A 19,002-nucleotide genomic window follows, 5' to 3' on the forward strand; every position below is an offset into this window, starting at 1 on the left:
ATGATTCAGTGCAGGTGAAGGACAGACGAGGTTGAAACCAAGATATGATCACAAAAATTTTTAAGTCACCCAAAGAATTTTATGGTACCAGCCTCTTTTAGCACGGCGGAGACCCCACTAACGTAGCTAACTAACATAACTAATATCTTGTTTTTTTGATTCTCTTGTAGCCCTTAATTTGTAAGGCATTGAACATTGTAATTGTAAGACATTGACATTGAGCAAGGCCCTTAACCCTTAAGGCCCTTAAGGCCCTTAAAGTTGTATCCAGTCAGATTTGTAAGTTGCTTTTGATAAAAGTGTCAGCTAAATGATGTAAATGTACAATGTAAATGTAAATGAATATTGTGACTGAAATTCCTGAAGGTGAAAGAGCTGATGCACATATGAAGAATGACAGACATTTCAATAAACTTAACAAGCATGCACACGTGCATAGGATGTTGATGGCCACAATCAACCATGACAGTATTGACATAATTGACATGTTGTGTATTAGCACACTCCAGTGTGGTGCTCTGGAGTCCAGTGGAGGTTGAAGTTTGCCTCTTATCTTCTTGTTCAACAGTGACACATATCCACAACTCTGCAGCTGGAGATAGACATACTTCAACACAGCGATATGTCATATGCAAGGTTATGAGATGTTCATGTGCGATAAGGCTACAGGTATTGATAGGAATGCCAAGAATGATTCAGGGGAACTCTTTTTTCACAGCTCACGCAGCAATATGCTTTTATAAATAGTTTGAAATTGAGTCTAAAAACATTTCTTGGAATATTTGTACAGTGTACAGCATTTACTTTAGTGTGAAGGGTTAGTATTCTGACCCAAGATTTGTACATTTACTATAAAGCAGCAGACAGTAAAAGATAAAGCTGAATTTATCTTGAAGTCTTTGTTGTGTCGAATGCATTGTGCCCTTGAGCAAGACCCTTACTCCTACCCTAACATAACTGCCCTAAATATTAAATCTGATAGTATGTTTCATTTCTGAAGTTAAATGGCTTAGCAAAGATATGTGCCCTCATGGTTGACCAGTCGCAAATAAATACACTGTCGGGTTAGAGTTAGGGTTAGTAAGTAGTACACTGTATGTTATTTTAGAAAGGAAACAAAATAGAATTGGATGAACTGAGCTCCTTTTGGCACTCTAGGTATTCTGAGTATGCTAACAGGGGTTTGTCACAAGTGTTGCTAAGCACAGTAAGGAGGACTCCCAAACATACACTAGAGTAAATGGAGTACCACTTATTTCTGTCTCATTTGCTGCAGGCATCATATGATTATATTCTGCACTCTGCATTGTTTAGAATTACTCTCCGGACAGCTTATGGTGTTTGCTTTTGCCAAAGATCACTGGATCACAATGGAACTTATTTGGTTCCTCTGATCATTGTTTAGAACAACAAGAATCAGAATTATTAATATAAAATGTTATATATATATATATATATATATATATATATATATATATATATATATATATATATATATATATATAATATGATATGTATATGATACATCAAAACAAAAATATATTAGTATTTAACTAGATAACTAGATACTTTGGTGGGTCAGGTATCGTTTGCCATGCCCATTTGAAACACTGCTCCATAAATGGAAAGAGAGTATTTTTATCTAGATGTGGCCATGAGGTTTCCATAGACAGCTCTAGTAGGTAATCTCAAGTCTCTATCCTTATTCTCACCATGCTCAATCCATATTGGGTCAGTGTTGTCACACCAAAGCAGAAGGATGCAAGGAAGCAATTGTGTGTGTCATATATTTTCCTAAAAGATGCTCACTAGCATTTTCTTCCATCTTTATAGCACTGAGTGATGGACAGTTTTCCTTCCTTTTGCACTGGATGCTTGGTGCTTGATTTGGTGCCAGAGATCATGTATCACGTTATGGGATAAACTCAATGTCTAACAGCAATGGGGGATTTCCATCTTCAGGCACTACATGTATTCAAAACTCATCACAGCAACCCCAAAGGATATATTTGGACTTTCTAGGAATAAAATGATATGAGAAGCATTTTGTTAAGCAGCGCGGGAGTACATTAGGTTACTCTGATTCCTAAACCCTCTGAAACTGTGCACACATAGTTTATATCTGAGCACTAAACTAATTCCACCAAATGAGTTTTTGCTAAAAATGTTTGTATTTCTGGGACAAATAAATTGCATTTAAGCCATACATAAGACAGAAATTCAAATATAAACTATTACTGACAATCAATTTGTCATTGCCTTGAAATATTCATGTTAGGAACTATGGTTTAAATTACATAGCAAAGAACTTTATAAAAGCAGTAAAACCACATAAGTGAAAGATGAAAACATCTTTACTGCCACTGCTCCTTAGTATTCTTGTCCAGCAGTCTCTGCAGCTGCTGTTTGACAGAGCTGCTGGTGTTAATATATTCCCACTAAATGATGCCCCAGGACACAGATGTGAAAAATAGTAGTCCAGTTTTTTAACTCCCAGTCAAGGAGGTCCTGATTACCTTATTCAGCTAATACCTAATCCATCATGAACTGAGCTAGTTCTAAAGGAACATGAACAAACAACATGTGCACTGGATTTGGCTTGAGAATTGGCTGGTGAACAAATGCTTAAATGAAGCAAAATTTTCTGCTAGTAATATGATTTCACTTTTAAAAGTATCTTTGGTGTAGGCTAGTTAAGAATTCACACAAAGTGGTAGAAAAATAGTAGATTTATTTATAACATTTAAATTATGTAAACTTAGTTTTGTCTTAACAGTAACTAATAATTTGCATGGCTAGTCAATAATAACAGTCAGCAATAGAACAAGAGATAAAATTAAGAATATTAGTGTTAGGGTATAGTTTGGGTGTTAAACAACACTGATCACTGTTTAGGTGGCTAATTTAATTGGTCTTATTGTTAGAGGATATTTATTTCAGTTTTGGCACACGCTTTACTTTATGAAAGGGCACAAACAATGAACATTCCTTTAAACAATGACTTCCTGCAGCAAATATTACAAGAAGTATCTTTTTGTAGAATACCTTTTTGTTTGTTTTTGTTTTTATTTTTAAGACTCATAAATAGAAGTGATACATTAGAATTGATTTTGGTTCAGCATGAGATTTTGGATAAACAGTGCTTTAAAGTAACTAATGAACTAAGTAACTTTAAATCCCTGCCTGAGGCATTAAGAGGAGAGGAAAGGGCGGGATGGGGGTGGGTAAGGTTGTGGAATGCAGTACTAAGGGGGCTGTCCAATCTTCTGCCTTAAATTAGCCAAGAAAGAGGTTGGTCTGAGGGTGGAGTCTTGCTCTGTCACCCTTTCTGGTTAAGTATTACCTGCATTGCTTCAGCTGGGCAGTGCACTTGTGCTGTGTGTGTGAGTGAGTGTGTGCAGAGGGGGAGAGAGACAGAAAGAAAGAGGGACACCACTGGAAAAGGCAGAAACCCAAGGCCCAAGTGAATTAAGAGGCAAGATTGTCTTTCTTAATTTCTTGGAGACTGAATTGCAGCTTTTAGGATTGCAGTGCAACTAGCTGTGGACATGGCTGGTTGTCTGCAAAGGACAAGACTGAGCGCACCACAGAGACTTCTGAAATGTGTCCTTGTATTGTGTTCATTAGGCTTTTGCTTCTCTACAGCACAAGCAGATTCTTTCGAACCAGCTTTCTTCTTCAGGCGCCAATATGGACCTAATGCTGAAACAATCTTGGTGGCCAACAATGGGATTAGAGTTCCCTTTGGGCGTGCTGTCTATCTGGACCCTATCAATGACCTTGTCACTGAAGTTCAGCCAGGAGATCGTTGCCATGTCACAGTGCTAGACAATGATCCACTGGCCCAGAGACCTGGGATGTTGACACCAAAAAAATTCCCCTGTGCATTTGGAGCAGAAGAAGTTAAATATACACACTTTGGCTCGCGCAGTCCCAGCAAAGACCATGTGAAGCTGCAGCTAAGGTATGACTCCCATACAGACACTGTGATCATCCCCTTTATGCTAGAAGTGGAGGTGGTCTTCCAGCAGCTAGAGATCCTTACCCGTAACATGCCTCTCATTGTGGAAAAACTAAATAGCCAAAGCAACCCTATTGACAAAAAAGGCCTGGAGTTTGCTTTTGAAGATGGTGTGACCACATGCAAAGTGACCACGCTGGTCGGTGCAGGTGGGCTTCCCAGGTATGGTACTCTTTCAGATAACTCTGTGAATGCCCAGATGATCGACTGTGATGAGTTTCTCAAAAAAGGCATTAGATATCAGCACACAGCCACTACTAAATCGCCTACCCGAGATTACATACCAATGTTAGTGGAAGTCCAGGACAAAGAGGGTAATACTATTCAACAGGAGCACTTCCAGATCATGGTCAGAATTAAAGAAGGTGCCGAAAACACACCTCCGAAGGCTAGCTTTATATCCATGATGATGATGGAAGTTGATCAGTTTGTGATGACAGCCATCACTTCTGATATGTTGGCAGCTGAGGATGTGGAATCAGATTTTGATGACCTAATCTTTAACATAACATCTCCGCTGGGCCAGCAACAGGGATTCATAATCAGCACGGATGATCAGAATTTACCAATCAACTCCTTTTATCAGAGAGATATCAAAGATCTGAAAATTGCTTATAAGCCACCCTCTGAAGATTCTGATGTAGAGAGGATTTTTCAAATAGAATTTAAGATAGTTGATACTGATGGGGCTGAATCAGATACATTTGCATTTATGATTGTTGTAAAGCCAATGAACACTTTAGCCCCTGTGGTAACCAAGAACACAGGCCAGCTGCTGTTTGAGGGTCAGTCCAGGCCACTGTCTAGTGTTCAGAATTTGGAACTCAGTGATGAAGATAACCTTGATGATGTGAAGATCTCTGTAATTGATGGCTTGAAACATGGTGAGCTGACAGTTTTAGGATCTCACAGAAAATTTTTTACACCAGCTGATCTAGATGCTGGCGTTGTGGTATACCAGCATGATGGAAGTGATACCTATAGTGACAACATCATATTTAGAATGACAGATGGTACTAATGAAGTGGAATTTCTGTTCCCCATTACAATTGCCCCCATGGATGATGAGCCACCTATTGTAAATGCTAACACAGGTATTGTCTTGTTCAAAAATGAAATAATGCAGATCTCACCATTTATCTTGAGTGCAACCGATATTGACTCAGAGGACTCAACCATTAAGTTTATTTTAGAGGAACCCTACTCAGCCATTGGTGAGTTGCTGCTAAGACAGGTGGAGCCCCCTGCAGATGCCTCTTTTTGGAAGTTCAGTGAGACAGATGAAATGTTTGAACAGGTGGTGACAGAATGGTTTCAGCAGGATATTCTGGATGGAAAATTGTTTTACTGCCACAAAGGAACCCATAGCACTACCACTGTCTTTGATCAATTTGTGTTCAGAGTCCAGGATGACAATGACCCCCCAAACCAGTCAGGAGAATACACATTCACCATTAAAATTCATCCAGTTGATGACTTACCTCCAACATTGTTCCCAGGTACCTCTCTGCACATGACAGTTAAAGAATATGAACTGACGTCCTTTAAGAAGAAGTTCTTACATTACACAGACCTGGACTGTGATGACAGAGATCTCAAATATATCATCATCAAGCCCCCCACTGACACAGATGAAAACAACCCAGTTCCTCTTGGAGCCATTGTACTTACTGAAAGCCCTGATATTGTCATTACGGAATTCACTCAAGCTCAGGTAAATCACCATAAAGTAGCATACAAGCCCCCTGACCAGGAACTGGGCATAACTCCCAAAGTTGTCCAATTCACCTTTATTGTAGAGGACACTGCTGGCAACTCAGCAGATGGCTTGTTTACTATATTTTTACAACCTGTTGACAATAGGCCTCCTGTAATCACAAACACTGGTTTTACTGTTCTGGAGAGAAATTCCTATGTAATAACCAAGAATGAACTGAATGCCTCTGATCAGGACACGGAGGATGAGAATATATTTTTTAAGGTCACCCAAATTCCCAGACATGGGCAGTTACAGTATTTAGGAATTGACATGTCAAATGGGAAGACCTTTATTTTGGAAGATATTGAGAGTGGCAGACTGGCCTACATCCATGGTGGTGAAGAATCTCTAAGTGATGCAATAAAAATTGATGTTAGTGATGGCTTCCATGAAGTGCCTATAATAATTAAGATTAGCATTAAGCCGGTTGATGATGAGACCCCAACCATCATGCTACCAGCAGGTCTGTTGGGTGCTACTATCGATGTTCTTGAGAATGGAGCCACAGAAATCACCAGCAACATAATTCAGGGTCATGATGAGGATACAGATGACCTCCTGCTGACTTTTATAGTTGTGGAGCCTCCAAGATTAGGAGCAATCTTGGTGAATGGCGCTCCTACTGAACATTTTACTCAACAAGACATTATCAATGGTGTAGTTGTCTATGCACACACAAGTGGTGAAATTGGCCCTATAAAGGAATATGACTCCTTCAACCTTACCATCTCTGACCTGTCAGATGAATGGGTTGTCGGGGGCAACAAAGTCCAAGGCGTTCGTGTTCATGTCACCATCCTTCCTGTAGACAGTATTGCTCCTGTTGTTACTATTGGGGAGCAGTTTGTGGTAGTGGAGGGGGAAAAGAATGTCATCACACTAGAGCACCTCCAAACTGAAGATGCTGACACGGATAATGATGATATCCTCTGCACAATAATAGTCCAGTCAACATCTGGCTATGTGGAGAATATTTCTCCTGCTCCTGGGTCAGAGAAGTCAAGAGCAGGCACTGCCATTACAGCTTTTAACATTAAAGATGTTATTCATGGGCACATCTATTATGTCCAGAGCATACATAAAGGCATAGAGCCAGTTGAAGACAGGTTCACGTTCCGCTGTTCTGATGGTATCAATTTCTCAGCGAAGCACTTTTTCCCCATTGTCATCATCCCAGCCAATGACGAGAAGCCAGATATTTTCATCCGTGAGTTTGTTGTTATGGAGGGCATGAGCTTAGTTATAGACACTCCCATCTTGAATGCTGGAGATGCAGATATTCCAGGGGACAAACTAGAGTTTGAGATAATTAAGAACCCCAAACATGGCAACATTGTCCGGCAGTTGAGCAGTGGGACTGTCCCTGTGGTGAAGTTTTCTCTGGAACAGATCAAAGAGGCATCTAATATTGTTTATGAGCATGATGATTCTGAAACCAAGGAAGATAGTTTTGAAATTAGACTCACTGATGGAAAACACAGTGTTGAAGAGAAAGTTCTGATAATGGTTATTCCTGTTGATGATGAGACTCCAAGAATGGCCATAAATGATGGACTTGAGGTAGAAATTGGAGAAACCAAAGTTATAAGCAACAAAGTCCTCAAAGCCACTGATCTAGATTCTGAAGATAAAGAGCTCACTTACATTGTCCGCTTTGGCCCTGGACAAGGCTACATCCAGCGAATTATCAAAAGTAGTGATGTTTTTAGCAACATCAGCATTGGCATGAATTTCACACAAGATGAAATTGACAAACAGCTGATTCAGTATGTTCACACAGGCCAAGAGGGCATTCGGGATCTTCTAAAGTTTGATGTCACAGATGGTATCAATCCTCTTATTGATCGCTACTTCTATATTACCATTGGCAGCATTGATATTGTTTTTCCTGATGTCATAAACAAAGGTGTGACCCTCAAAGAGGGGGGCAAAGTTACTTTGACCACAGACCTCCTCAGCACAACTGACATCAACAGCCCTGATGAATACCTCACATTTAGCATCACGCGTGCTCCTAGCAGGGGTCATCTAGAGAGCACTGACCTACCTGGTGTGCCAATCTCCACCTTTACCCAACTACAACTGGCTGGCAACAAAATCTACTACATCCACACCTCTGATGATGAAGTGAAGATGGACAGCTTTGAGTTTGAGGTGACTGATGGCTACAATCCAGTATTCCGCACTTTCCGCGTATCCATCACTGATGTGGACAACAAGAAGCCGGTCCTGACTATCAACAAACTGTTAGTGGGAGAGGGTGAAACCAAACTGATTACACCTTTTGAGTTGACTGTGGAGGATCGTGACACTCCAGACAGTCTGCTGAGATTTGTGATCACTCAGGTACCAGTTCATGGTCAGCTACTCTTCAACAGCACTCAGGCCATTACAACATTCACCAAGCAAGACCTGAATGAAAATCTCATTAGTTACAAACATGATGCCACAGAGACAAGTGAAGACAGCTTTTCCTTCACAGTTACCGATGGAACTCACACCGACTTTTATGTGTTTCCTGATACGGTCTATGAGACACGTAAGCCCCAGATGATGACCATCCAGATCAACACAGTGGACAATGGTGTACCTCAAATTGTTGTCAACAAAGCTGTGACCACCCTCAGGGTTCTTCATACTGGGCATCTTGGACTTTTAATTACCAGCAAAGTTCTAAAGGCTGAGGACAGAGACAGTCCAAATAAAGTTTTGAAGTACTCTGTGACTGAGGTCCCACTGCATGGCTTTATTATGAACACTGCCCTTGGAAATGACAGTATTAAGACCTTTTCACAAGGTAAGCCATTATACCTTAACATTTCTAACTCTATCTTTCCATTCAAGGTTTTTGTTTGCTGAAAAATATTAACTACATTACTACTGTGAAAATGTTTTCTTGGCAGCTGATATTGATGACATGAAGATCTGTTATGTTTTGCTCAATGGGTCCAATGCCACAAGTGATATCTTCTATTTTACAGTAGAAGACAATGGTAAGCCTTTTTTCATTACTTGTGGCTCTCACGTTAATTTAAGGGTTTATATTATACTTATGCTAGTATTGCAGTTAAATGGCTCCCAGTTTGTTTTTGCTTTTTTTTACCATCAGCCAAGAGAATATATACATTACAAAGACTTAGAACTTTAATTTGTGACAGAAACTAAAACAGTACAGAGCGACACAGTACATTTGTGTGTTTCTGTGTGTGTGTGTATGAAAGCAGTAGCATATCCAACAATGACAAGAATGAAAACCTCCTTAGTCATTTTAGAATAATTACGCTTTAGCACCAGAATGGTAAATTAATATTCAGTATATTTCAGTATGCTTCTGATTTCTGATGTCTTCATTATTTATTTTATTACTTGATTCAATAATTATGGGTAAGTTTTAACCATTCTGTGAATCCATCACAGAATGGATTCTAGAAACCATTCTGTTAATCCATCATATTTAAAGTAATACTTTTTATGTTGTAAAGATGTTGTGCATTTTTTAGTCAATGTTATAATAAGGTTGTGGGTTCAGTACATATATTTATGGTTTCTGAGTTTCCCCATGGGCAAACTATACCCGAAGGCCTTAAATTTATTTTTAATTCTGTAAATTCATTTTGGTCATGTTACATGTCATATGAACCTTTTCTTCAAACAACTGTTCTGAAGGGTTTTTTATTTCTACAATCACTTTAGTTATTGATGAAACTAGTGATAAAATTGGCCATTGCAGAATTTGAAAAGTATTGCTTTTAGAACTGGTTTATTTTGACCTAATATTTGATTACCTCATAAGTTAAAAAATGTTGGGTTATCATTGACATTAGATCTTTAATTGTACTCTATTTAATAATTTATTTATTTATTTATTTATTTAATTAATTAATTACTACTGATACATTTGGAATACAGATTATTCAACGAGCAAAGTAACAAGATGTAACAAGATGTAACAGGTGGCAGGGTTTGCTATTTTAACTTCAGCAATAAATGGTACATGCATACTGGCATTTTGAAATGCAATCCACAAAGCTATGTTTGGGCTATATTTACACTTTATTGAGCATCCTGAGACATTTTTCACATTTTTAAAATATCTAACAAATAATGAAAGGTACAGAGTTGATTCTAGATGTTGTCTTTGGCTTCTGGATCCATCCCTCAAAGAGGAACACCATACCAATTAATGTCAGCAGATATAAATACTTTCCCATTAAAGTCAATGCCCTGCATTTTATTATAGTAGTGGTCATTTTAAAATCTGATGTGAAGCGGTACAGATCTAAAACAAGTACAATTATAATACTGACCTCTTACGCCTCACACTTTAAGGAAATTAATGTTTATTGTGTTTGCGTGTTTGTCTTTGTCTGTTTATTTAGGAAGAGAACAAAGTTTTTGTGTTGAAAGGGGAGACTAAAGGAACCTACAGTGTTTCCTCCACTTCTTGTCTCTATTTGAGATTTCTAACAAGTCATCAGAACCAGCTTTAGGATTGTGTGTATATGTGCATGTGCTTGTGTGCATGGTATATGTGTTTTACTTATTTTTAAGTGTGTGTGTGTGTGTGTGTGTGTGTGTGTGTGTGTGTGTGTGTATGAGCGTGCATGCACATTTAAGTCTTCTAAGTGTGTGTGAGCACAGTGTCTGGACACAAAGGTCTTGCCTGAACCTCCCACCCCTACCTAACCCTAACGCTAAACCATAACCCTAACCCCTAACCCCTACTCTACCTTACACACCTGAAAGGAGGCAATTAAGTGGCTGATAAAGGAGAGACTCTATTGTGTTGTAGACATGTCTGAGCAGGTTGACAGGGCTTTGTTGGTCAGTAAATAACTGAGAATGTTCTCACAAATGGATGAAAGACATTTAAAATATATTGCTTGTATATTACTTTGCATTTAAAATGTCAAAACTATTTCTTGAAATATAAACTGGCATACTAATTATTTTCTAATCATGTATAATATAATGCATATGTATATGTTTCACATCAGACTTTTAAAAACATTTTTTCTTGCAATAGTTAAAGAATATTCATTAAAATGCGATTTTTAGCAAAGTCATACATAGGCTAGAGGTTAGAAAAAAGCAGGCCTTTCCCTTTCAGTAGCATCAATGATGGCATTCTTGGATCTGAAGGCCAACTAACCCTAACCCTAACCCTCTAAGGGAACGCTGCTAGTAGCCCTGTAACTGGCATGCAGTCTCCCTGGCACCCTGTCAGTCTGAAGGGACCTATCTTTTAGGAGCCAGGCAGAGTTATCTATGGCTAGGGGCATAGTGCTATTCATAGTGCTAAATGTCATTGTTAGTACAAATTCTACAATGAAAATTGTGAGAGTCCCAGACTAGGGTTAAATTATGTCCAAAACCATGGTCCATATTTTGTCTAGACTGTATACTGCAAGAAATACAGCATAAATTATTTGATTACTTGACAATGCTAGCTGCCTAAAGAGGGAATGCTATCAATAGTTCTCTGTGTGTGTGTGTGTGTGTGTGTGTGTGTGTGTGTGTGTGTGTGTGTGTGTGTGTGTGTACAATCCTTCTCTTGTACCAGTAAGTATTTGTGTATAAGTATATATGGGTATGATTAACTAAATGTTTGATACAGGTAAACCTTAGCCATCCAGTCTGCATCCCAATATTGTTCAACACAAGATGGAATTAAAGAACACAGCTAAACCTATAAATAATTAACTATATTGAGGTTAACCTATTACAGTGATCCCTTGAGGAAGGCTGATGTATATGAGGGATGGGGTGGTGATCTTTAATTTTATAGTTTTGTGGGATACAGACAATTAACTTTTGGACATGTTGGCAAGCTGCTTGACACATCCATATTGGGAAATCTGGACCTTATCATTTCATTTATAGGTAAGGTAGACAGATGAATACATCTGTTCTGATAAGATAATGCAACCTTGTGTCAATTTAAACTTAAATCAAATTGTTTTTCATTTATAAATGGAGACTGAACCAAGTACTGTGTAAAAATGACTGCCAAAATGGTAGTGTCAGGTCTGAGATTAAGCCAGAAGCCCCTGCCACAGTTTTCTGACATGCCACAGTATAAATATCCTGTTCAAGTGAAAGCAGATAACAAAACAAAAGTAAACATAACAAATGTTAACATAAACATAACAAAGCAAACGAAACATAGCAAGCATAAAAATAACAAAACAAAGGCAGATAACAAAAAATGTCAAAACATTTGATCACTTGATAAAAACATACATTCCCTCCAACCACTTTAACCTGGTCTATGGGTTGAGAGACTCAGCAGACAGGTCATGGGTATGTGTATGTGTGTGTGTGTGTGTGTGTGTGTGTGTGTGTGTGTGTGTGTGTGTGTGTGTGTGTGTGTGTGTGTGTGAGAAGTGTAGTGTAGTTGATCTGCCTACCAATCTCTTTTCAATGCTTTCTCTGTTCCAAACCAATCCCAGTTCTAGATGTGCTCATAATTCTGGGGCTTTGCCTCGGATTAAAGACCAATTATCCTTCAGTAAGAGGAGAAAAGCAGTCAGTGGTTATCATCAGTATACACAGTTTTATAATGTTTACACTGTTATTTAAAATGTATGTTACCATTTAGAGAGTTTGTTCCAAAACTCACAGAGTTGCCCCACAATGCTCGTTGTAGTGGACCTGCTCTAGTATATATGATTTAACTTCATATATTCAATTGGGTGTGATACAGCATTGGCCCAGGTTTGGCATTGGAAATAGAACACAAAGCCAATATAGAAAATCTGTATGTTTATTCATATTGCATTAACCATAGTAACCCAAGGAAAATTGATGGTGTTTGAGTATGACACACACCAGTAGGATGCCCTCAACTGGGACTTTCCTGTCCCAAAGTGCCAGCTGTCTAGCTGCCTTGTGTCATCCAACCTGTCAGTCTTGTCAACAGAATCCAGAGGGTTTACTGAGCACAACACTGCAGTCTCATGTGTCCCTTCATAGATTGATGGATTTTTTGTGAGTGCAGTGAGGTACAAGATGTATGGCTTGGATGTATGTTTGAGGCTATTCTAATCTCCCACATATGGCAAGGCTGTTCCTGTGACCAGATGTCTGTTAGGCACCTCCCTCTCTCTCTCTCTCTCTCTCTCTCTCTCTCTCTCTCTCTCTCTCTCTCTCTCTCTCTCTCTGAGTGGGTGTGTGTTTGTGTGTGTGTTTGTCTGTCAGTGCTGTATATCTCTGTTTCCTTCATTCTCTCACCACTTGTCCTTCTTACACTTTCCTACTACCTCAGCGTTCATTTTGACATTTTGGATCATGAACTGGAAACATCTAGGCCACTTTGCCCATTTCCACCGAGACCCTCAAGGCCTATGTGGTGATATCAGTTAAACGGTGACGCCTCGGGTGGATGGTGTTAAGGTGGAGAGCAGCTGCCCTGTCACCCCATCATTCATCACCCCAAGGCCTGAAGATCAAATCTCGCTTATGTACATTTGATACAGCTCATGGTAGTGTTAGACAGTTATGGACAATTTTAAGGTTAAAAGCAAAGTGAAGCTGGATAAATCAAGCTTGATAATCTACCTAAATAGTAGGGAATTGGTATATTAGCATACTTACTGTATATACTGCGTTTTCAGTGTGTTCTGTGTATATTGCCTTCAGTTATTCTGAAATAGGGACCCCTGTGTGGAATACCTAACATGGACCTGCTGTGATGCATATAAATGACTATAAATTAGTATAAATAGAATGCGAAATGAAGGAATGGTATAATCGCTCTCCTTGTCACTCTGAGTGGATATACTTATACAGACACACTTGTTTACCCTTACATCATAGTACAGAAGTTATATGTTAACCCCTCAGAGCAGTGACTCCCCTGTTCCCAACAGACCAGCTAAGAGGTCACTGCTAGTGGACAATCTGGAAATCTCTACTACCAAAAGGTCAATGTAGACTGTTTATAATTACAACAGATGGAGTATGACTAAAGCAGCCCACTGACTCTAACACTAACTATAACTCTAACTATAACTCTTACATCTCTATAATCTTGGCAAATCTTTCTCAAAGGGCATTAATTATGGCAGGGCTAAATTAGCAGGGCTAAATTAATGTCACAACACAGCACATGTGGCCAAATATCTCCCAGGTCATTTAAGGATATCTGAGAAATGAGAACTCTAACTCTATTGAACAGCTCAATGTTGCTACAGTTTTAGGTGTAGTACTTGTAAAACATTAATTCTACAAGAATGATTGTTTTCAGTTCAGAGCAGGCGATCTGACCTGCCACAGTTATCACCCATTGTAAATTCTAGTTGTAAAGTTAGCCATTCTGACTTCGATTCCTGTAGATTTTTTATTAAGGGCCAGTGTGGCATCGGTCCTGGGAGATGGACCATTGCTTGCATTCTTTCTGCATGTTATTGCACTCGTAAATACCTCGGGAGCCCCTGAAGACTCCTGCGTGCATTCACTGAAACTACCAGTGTCTCAGTGAGTTATTGAACCATGATGGGAAGGGGATTTTATTGTTCCCATGACCCAGTAAAGCCTTCATATTTTTTATACAGCATACACTGGAGTGACACAGTGAGACGATCTTATGCTCCAAAACAAAAACACTAAATCAGAAATCTTGAGCAGCCATTGGTGAACATTGGTGCATTGTTTATCCATGATGCAAATCTCCTGTTAACTGTGCAAAAGAGGAGAGTGTCCCATGACTGTGGGTCTTAGCCCACCCAGACTGTGCCGGCTGTTTTCTCTTGTGGCTGCTTCTTTGCAGAAACAAAAGGAGAAAGTGAGATGGGGATGTGGAGACAAGGGAAGAAGAGAAATGGGGAGGGGAGAGGAGGGGAGTGACGATACAGCTGTCAGTCTCCATGTCTTAGTATCCTAAAAAACACAGGGAGTGTGTGCATTGTGAGAATAATTGAGAAGAAAGAGTAGGCCTTCCCAAATGTTCCCACTGCCTATGTGGATATAGAGTCACAGGAGAGAGGCAACACCCACAGCTAGAGAGAAACACCACCTGTCATCCATGCTGCACAGTACAGCTGTTTAGTAACAAAAGATAGTGCTACCTCTCACAGCTAAAATCACATGGATATTACATCATGTTGAAAGCCATTTAGTGACCTAACGTTGGAAGAACTGATTTTTTATAAAGCTGGAACTGTATAAAGTTTAGAACTATTTATTCCCTTGAGTAAATATTGAGATAAAATCCAAGAGAATTACTGACCAATCAATTTTTCTTTACATCATAATGTACACGTGCGTATTTTGTGTATGTGTATTTTTATATATTGTCAGTTAGCTGAAGATATGGCTATGTAATTTTTCAGTAGCTCTGATTTTTATATCCACACTGGTAATCCAACTCTTTTTTTAACACCTCACAGATCAAGCGCTAAATGTTTAATTATAGAGCAGATATTAACATCATTCAAAGAATCCTGGCAAGTCATACTCCTCATTTATAAGCCTATAGCAGATAGCATAACTGATCTTTTTCCCCATAGTTTACTCCATCTTCTTTCAAAAAATGTAATTTTTGATTCGATGGATTAATTAAGAGAATTTTCATGGTGTATTTCTATAGTGTAGCTACGATTACGCACCCATTTTTATGGTACAGAGAAATATTGTCTCATGTAGAAGTGGCTCTATGTTCTATAATTTTGCAAACAAAGTGTCTTTCTTTAGAGCCACAGGAATGTGACAGGGTTAGTGTGGCTGATGGCCGGATGCTGGCCTGAAAGGCAGCTTTTTTTCCTAGCAACATTCATTTGATAACACTGTGGAACATGCTCGCTAACCTCAATATCAATTCAAATTTGGCAGGCTGCCCAGTTTTTTTTTCTTTTTCTTTTTTTCCAGAAGCTCCTGCTTAATTGTACTGTGGTATTGTACTGTAGGAGGAATTCTGAAAACATTTGGCTCTGACTGGAGCTAAATTTTCCTCCAATGCTTAGATATAATGATATTTCTTATAGTGATATTATATACATACATGTTCCCTTTTGAGATGCCAGTGAAGCTGGACTCGAGAGTTTGAGCATATCATTCAACATGGAACATATCCAGTTAGATGATGTGTTATTTACTACCATTTGACTTGCATCTCTTATATTCAGAGGTGCTAAAAGGTGCACATTATTCACACTCATCTTAGCGCTTAAGTCAAACACACCCAGTTCCGTGGGTGCTCTTGTATGCCAGTCTCTATAGCTCATTGAATGCTACATGCTCAGCACACTACACCATGCTAAGGGAATGCCGAGCAGGCAAACACACTCATGATAAATGTTTCCCTGTATTTTTAGCTAGAACTGTTGGACACCTGAGCTGGCTCAAGGATAAAACTCTCCTGCCATACAGAGAGCAGAGGGAGGTGGCTTTTCTCCCATTGAAATTCATTCTGCAGAAAGTCCACTTCTACATATCATGGCAGTGTTGTGTTTTTTTCCAACCGTGGTGAATACCATTATTGCTTGTTTTATCTCTGTAAACTCTATGGCTGTGTTTTTTGATGAAGGTGTCAGGAAGTAGACCCTATTCTATTCATCTATCCTCTATCCATACTCAAATCCTCTTTCTTTAAAGTCACATAGCTGAACACCCTGAGTTATGCCATCTCAGAACTCAGAAAGCAGAGTTAAACAGAACGCTGGTTGATTGTCTACACTGCATGTGGATGTGCCTTTTGTTGGGTAACAGATACCCAGAGTTTATTTGCCCAGCCACCATGTTTTTATCTCAAAGATGCCTGGAGTAGCCTGATTCCACACAACACTGTGCAGCAGGTCGTAACTGGCAAGTGCTTGGAACACTGTTTTTCTATGAGGCATGAGACATTTGTCCAAGCAGTCTGACACCAACCTATCTAGGTCATCATACTTGCAAGGCTGCCTTGAGAAGTCAAGTTGACTGCACTAGACATTATTATTGCCATGTTTCTGTTAGTGAATCCACTGTTCCTCCCTGCTGAAAATCCAAAGATATGAAATAAGACTTTTGGACATCTTCCACAGCATATAAGCCTTGAGATAGTCCAGCCTTACGATCCTCACAACAGCCTCCATCAAGGGGAATGCCCCTAAAATGAATAATGATTTTCTGCTTTTTGGGAATTATGTGAGTCACCAGGAAGCAGTGCTTAAGGGTGTAATGGGGTAAAGGATCAAAGTCATTCAAAGTCATTAAGGATCATTAAGGTTCTACTTCAGTTAGACTGATCATACCATGTCAAGTCTGCATTAAGACCCTTATATGTTAAAAATGTTGTTTCTAATCCACTTTCTAATCCACTCAAATTTCGCCCTAATTTAAAAGGTTGTGAATCTCCATTTTTTAGATTTGTTTCTAGGACTGAGGTGTTGTTTCGAAAAACTACTTTTGCATCACACTGTACTTAAAGATGAGTAGTTAAAATACCACCCTGTATCTTCAGCCACTCCCCCCAAACATTGCAGAGGAGTACAACATCACGTTTTCATCACTGTATCGAACTACTTTGTCTCCTTCACACAAAGGAAAACACCAATATCATCATTATGGATTATCATTGTACAACTATCTTACTAGCTTTCAACTTTTGTGTGTGTGTGTGTGTGTGTGTGTGTGTGTGTGTGTGTGTGTGTGTGTGTGTGTGTGTGTGTGTGTGTGTGTAGAGCTGTGTGTGTGTGTGTGTGTGTGTAGAGCTGTGTGAAGGACCTGCAGGGTGTGTATGTGGGCAGGTCATGAGATTGGTAGGTAGACAGGCATGTAACCCATCCAATCATTTAATTTGGTCCAAATGTAATGATTGACCAGGTTTTTTACTGTCCTGTGGCTATCAAAGGTAACTATTTTTTATTTTTATCAGTGCATTTGATTTGATTGTTATCAGGATTTAGAGTATTTAAAAATATATGAAAAAATTATTCTACAATAAATTACCTGTTACACCTTTATTACGTATCCTTTAGATGTTCTGTAGAATTTAGGCTGTGTATGCTGACCAATCTCCATAAAACCACAGCTATATTGTTGACATTTTTAGCATTACAGTAGAGTAGTTCACTCAAACACCTCCACTCAAATACAAATGCTGCTTCAATGTATTGTTTTCACTGCTATTTCAAATTTGCAAATGTGTAACACTGAGAAGTCACAGAAATGACATCCTTGCAGATTTCCACTGGACTCCCCTTTCACTGACGATGTGATGAGTTCTAAGGCTGTTTTAGTGGCAGCTTTGAACAAAACCTTGAACAGTGTCTATGTTATTTTTATTTATTTGACTCTCAAATCTGGATCTGAATATGCCTTACTGCAAGGGTACCAGTGTCAAGATGGATGGTCATGATGAAAGTGTGGTGAAGTGGAACAGTTTCAGATGAAGAGTCACTCTGACCTTACTGGTTGCTGTCATGCTTGAAGATCACAGTGGTAACAGGGTGTCTTTCCTTAGCCTTCTGCCCCATGGCCCCACACTCAGCTCTGATCATTTGGTTCTGTGGCACTAAGTTGACATATGCGTAGACTTACAGCCTCCTTTCACTCAGATGGAGCTGAGAACTGAGAGACATTGTTTTTCTCCCCAGTGTGAGGTCCTGTGTAGCAGTGTAGCTAGAGCAGAGGCACAGGGACCTGAGTATCATCAGCACCTGTTGTATCAAATGTACATGACTTACATGTATTAACCAAGTCCTTGTAATTGACTGAACTTATAGATATAATTAGCGTGAAATTCAGGGTGTGAACAGAGGGAAGGGTCAAAAGTAGAACTGCAGAGGGCCAGCCACCCTGAAGGATGGAATGTGCTGTCAAGCAATTTTTAATGCCTTTCGTTGACATGACTGCAATTTCAAGATGAAAAAAAACCCAAGTAAAATTGTAATTAACTTATTTGAACCATGAGATGATATATCCCAAATTGATGTATAAAAGCCACTGTTCTCTTGCCTAACTAGTGGATTCCCTTTGTTGGCACAGGAGCCAACAAGCTGAAGGCACAGCCATTCCGCCTGAACTGGGCCTGGATCTCTCTGGAAAAGGAGTTCTACTTAGTGGACGAAGATGCAAAATTTCTGGAGGTGACACTCAAACGCAGGGGCTTTCTGGGAGAGACTTCATTTGTCAGTAAGCATCTGAACCACACTGTAGTTTTTGCATGAATACTTTAATGTACTAAATTCACATGGTGCCAGGAGCCAGTTAAGGATAATTAAAGCAGATGATCAATCAAGCT

At 39.3% G+C, this 19,002-nt stretch overlaps 1 protein-coding gene across 1 annotated transcript in view; it reads left to right on the forward strand.

The window, feature by feature from the left end:
- The first annotated feature begins 3,338 nt into the window (after positions 1-3,338).
- Positions 3,339-19,002, forward strand: part of frem3 (Fras1 related extracellular matrix 3) — a 33,890-nt gene continuing 18,226 nt past the window's right edge. Inside the window, exons 1-3 of the mRNA XM_027031429.3 lie at positions 3,339-8,577; positions 8,684-8,773; positions 18,747-18,893. Of these exons, the coding sequence (XP_026887230.3) occupies positions 3,549-8,577; positions 8,684-8,773; positions 18,747-18,893 (5,266 nt within the window). The 5' untranslated portion in view covers positions 3,339-3,548. The remainder of the gene's footprint in view (positions 8,578-8,683; positions 8,774-18,746; positions 18,894-19,002) is intronic.

Source organism: Electrophorus electricus, chromosome 12, assembly GCF_041902795.1.
Source record: "Electrophorus electricus isolate QZ-2024a chromosome 12, ASM4190279v1, whole genome shotgun sequence".
Lineage (NCBI taxonomy): Eukaryota > Metazoa > Chordata > Actinopteri > Gymnotiformes > Gymnotidae > Electrophorus > Electrophorus electricus.